This window comes from Aphanomyces invadans, assembly GCF_000520115.1.
Source record: "Aphanomyces invadans strain NJM9701 unplaced genomic scaffold supercont1.44, whole genome shotgun sequence".
NCBI lineage: Eukaryota > Oomycota > Saprolegniomycetes > Saprolegniales > Verrucalvaceae > Aphanomyces > Aphanomyces invadans.
This window is the reverse complement of record NW_008580189.1, coordinates 6,137-8,729: the sequence shown is the minus strand read 5'-3', so window position 1 is coordinate 8,729 and position 2,593 is coordinate 6,137. Positions and strand designations below refer to the sequence as shown.

The window sequence follows — 2,593 nt, the reverse complement described above, 5'->3', positions numbered from 1 at the left end:
ATCTATACAGATACGCGCAACCAATTCGCGGATATCTTCACCAAACCTCTCGACATTGCAACGTTGTGTGCATTGGGCAGTCAACTACGGATCCTACAGCTGTAGCCCCTCGACCTCTTCGCCCCTCACAAGGGAGCATCGGGCAAGGCCTCTCAGCCTGTGACCGAGGCAGTCATGTGAGGGGGATGCTACGACCCTGACCTCAGACAAGAGGGGAAACGGCATCCCGGTGGTTACTCGATCCATCCGGCTCCTCACCCGGCGCGTCGTGCGAGAGGTTCAATTGGTAGGGACCTGCCTAAATGAGCGTCCGACGGTCCTCGTCACGACGAAAGACGGTGTAACCTGTGGTGGTTATACTCACTGAGCTTAACCGCCATCCTCTATCTGCACACAGGGCACCTGACGTCGGTGACAGTGCGCGGAGTTGTTGGGAGGCAGTCAGAAAACCCGGTTCTGTCGAGAACACCCCCACTGCCCTGCCCGTCAGGTCGCAGAATGGTCCTGCAGCGGTAGATGTTTTTGTGCCTTCTAGAGGCTTTTTCCTCATGTATCAGTCAGTTGCAGTGAAGGCCACGTCACATCGTTAGGATATCGTGCTATCATTGGCCAATTGGCCTTTACTGGCGGATGGGCTTCTCTCACCGACCGCTTCACAATTTTTTCTAAAATCCGATCTCCTCGCATCCGTGCATTCCTTCGCTACCTGTCCCTCCAACTTGAATCAGGGTTGATATGTCGAGTTGAGATTACACGTAATGGATCTCTAGACTAAGTTGAATAATAAGTTTATGCTGTTCGGTTGGCGGCGATCGGACAAATGTTGTAGATATTGCGTCCATAGTGGAGCGGCAATTCCATCTCTCCATACTTTTGCCTCTCCATGTTTTGGAGTTTTCTTGAGCTGTGGTATGTCTTTAGGGCCAATTCTTTTTGGCACTGGCGTCTTAACTCGAGCAGCAAGCAGTGCGTCATTTGTATCATGATGGCGAACGTAGTTGTGGATAGTGCATAGTACCAACAGAAGTGCCACTTGGAACAGTCGTACCGAAGGCCTTGAAAACATGCCGGAAAACGCATCTCCAGAACATCGAATATAGTTCGAAACAATAACAAACCTGGGTAAGCCGTACGTTAAAGAGCTCTTCCTTGGTTTGGGGGCGAAGCTGTCCAGGGCCGAACTCTTTCAGGTGATAACTTGTGCTGCGGTATGGGACAGGATCTTCACCTTCAGCGCGAACCCAGCGTCCAGAACATCAACCACGTACTCCGACGCAGAGAGTCCTTTCGTGAGGGCATCCGCGTAGACTATTCAATCGCCTGGTGTACCCTTCCATTCGGCTTGGACGTAGGTAATTTCCAAGTCCACTTCACACGCAGCAAGCACATTCATGGTGATGCCCTTTCGACCATGAAAAGCAGCTTCATCTTTGCTTTCAACCACGCCTGGATATGGGTCCCATCGATAATCACTTTCGACAAGGATGGGGCAAACTTGGGGTTGGACAGGATGAATGCTTGATGAGAAGACTTGGTCAGATGGCAGTGATATATAAGCAGTAGAAATGTCAAGATCGACGTCAAGTCGCTTCGTAGATGTCGTGTGATAGTTTCCCCGGAATGCTGGAAGCGCAGTTGCAATTTTGCACTGGTATCGTGGTGGACAGCACAGAGGAGGAAGATGTCGAGTAGCTCGTATGACACAACACGGTTAGTCCCACAAAGATTTCAACAGCGAACAAGTTCGTCGTAGAGACGACAGAGCGTTGAGCAAGCCATGCAGAAGTTCTACACGAAAGCGTCGTGATTGCCATACAGTATCTCTTTCATCCACGCGTCGTCGGACAAGATTGAGTTCCCCTTCGGCGTCTTGCGAATGTACTCAAGGTAGTGGTGATTATACTCCGAATAGTATAGTACTTCCTCTGTTCGCAAATACTGTTGACACTTTTTTCAAATTTCCTTCACGTAGTAGATATTGGTCAAAATCCCCTCAAACCAGCACCAATTTACAGCCTATCAAATGACCTCTCTTCACCAATTTTCCAATCAATTTTATTTGACGTTTCGGCTGAGATAGACGTCCTGAAGCACTGGACGCCAGGGATAAAAAAATACAAACATTCGTAACTCCCTCATTTCTTCTCCAAATCGCTTCAAACTACTTGCAATCGCTTCGTCTTGAAGCGTAGATATTGCTATCGCCCTTCAAAACAAAACTTTCTGGGGACCGCGCTACGGAGGTTTGAATGCCGAGTGAACAATCTGGTCGTGAGCCTCATTGACATTGGCCACTTCAACTAATCTTGACGAGATTTGCGAAATGGTCGGGAATCTCGACTGCTGAATAATTGTATCACATCCTGTAGGGTTTGGTCGTATTTTCACGTTTTGAATAAAATTACACGTTTTTGCTCTGTCCACTAAAATATTTCATACAAATTCTTATATAATTATTTTGTTCAAACAAGTGTCAACAGTTTGCGAACAGAGGAAGTACATATATCAAGTACACGAGCGAACGACGAAGATGTGGCTCCTTCAAGCATCGTAAAGACACGACGGATGTGAAGTTTTTAGGAGCTCATAACTC

General features: G+C 47.9%; 1 protein-coding gene across 1 annotated transcript; it reads right to left on the bottom strand.

The window, feature by feature from the left end:
- Positions 1 to 1,186: 1,186 nt before the first annotated feature.
- Positions 1,187 to 1,393, bottom strand: H310_12829 (hypothetical protein; the record flags this gene model as incomplete). The annotated part of the gene is made up of 2 exons (XM_008880034.1): positions 1,187 to 1,308; positions 1,330 to 1,393. The coding sequence occupies 2 exons, from the start codon at positions 1,391 to 1,393 to the stop codon at positions 1,187 to 1,189; spliced, it is 186 nt and encodes a 61-aa protein (XP_008878256.1).
- Between the last annotated feature and the right edge of the window lie 1,200 nt (positions 1,394 to 2,593).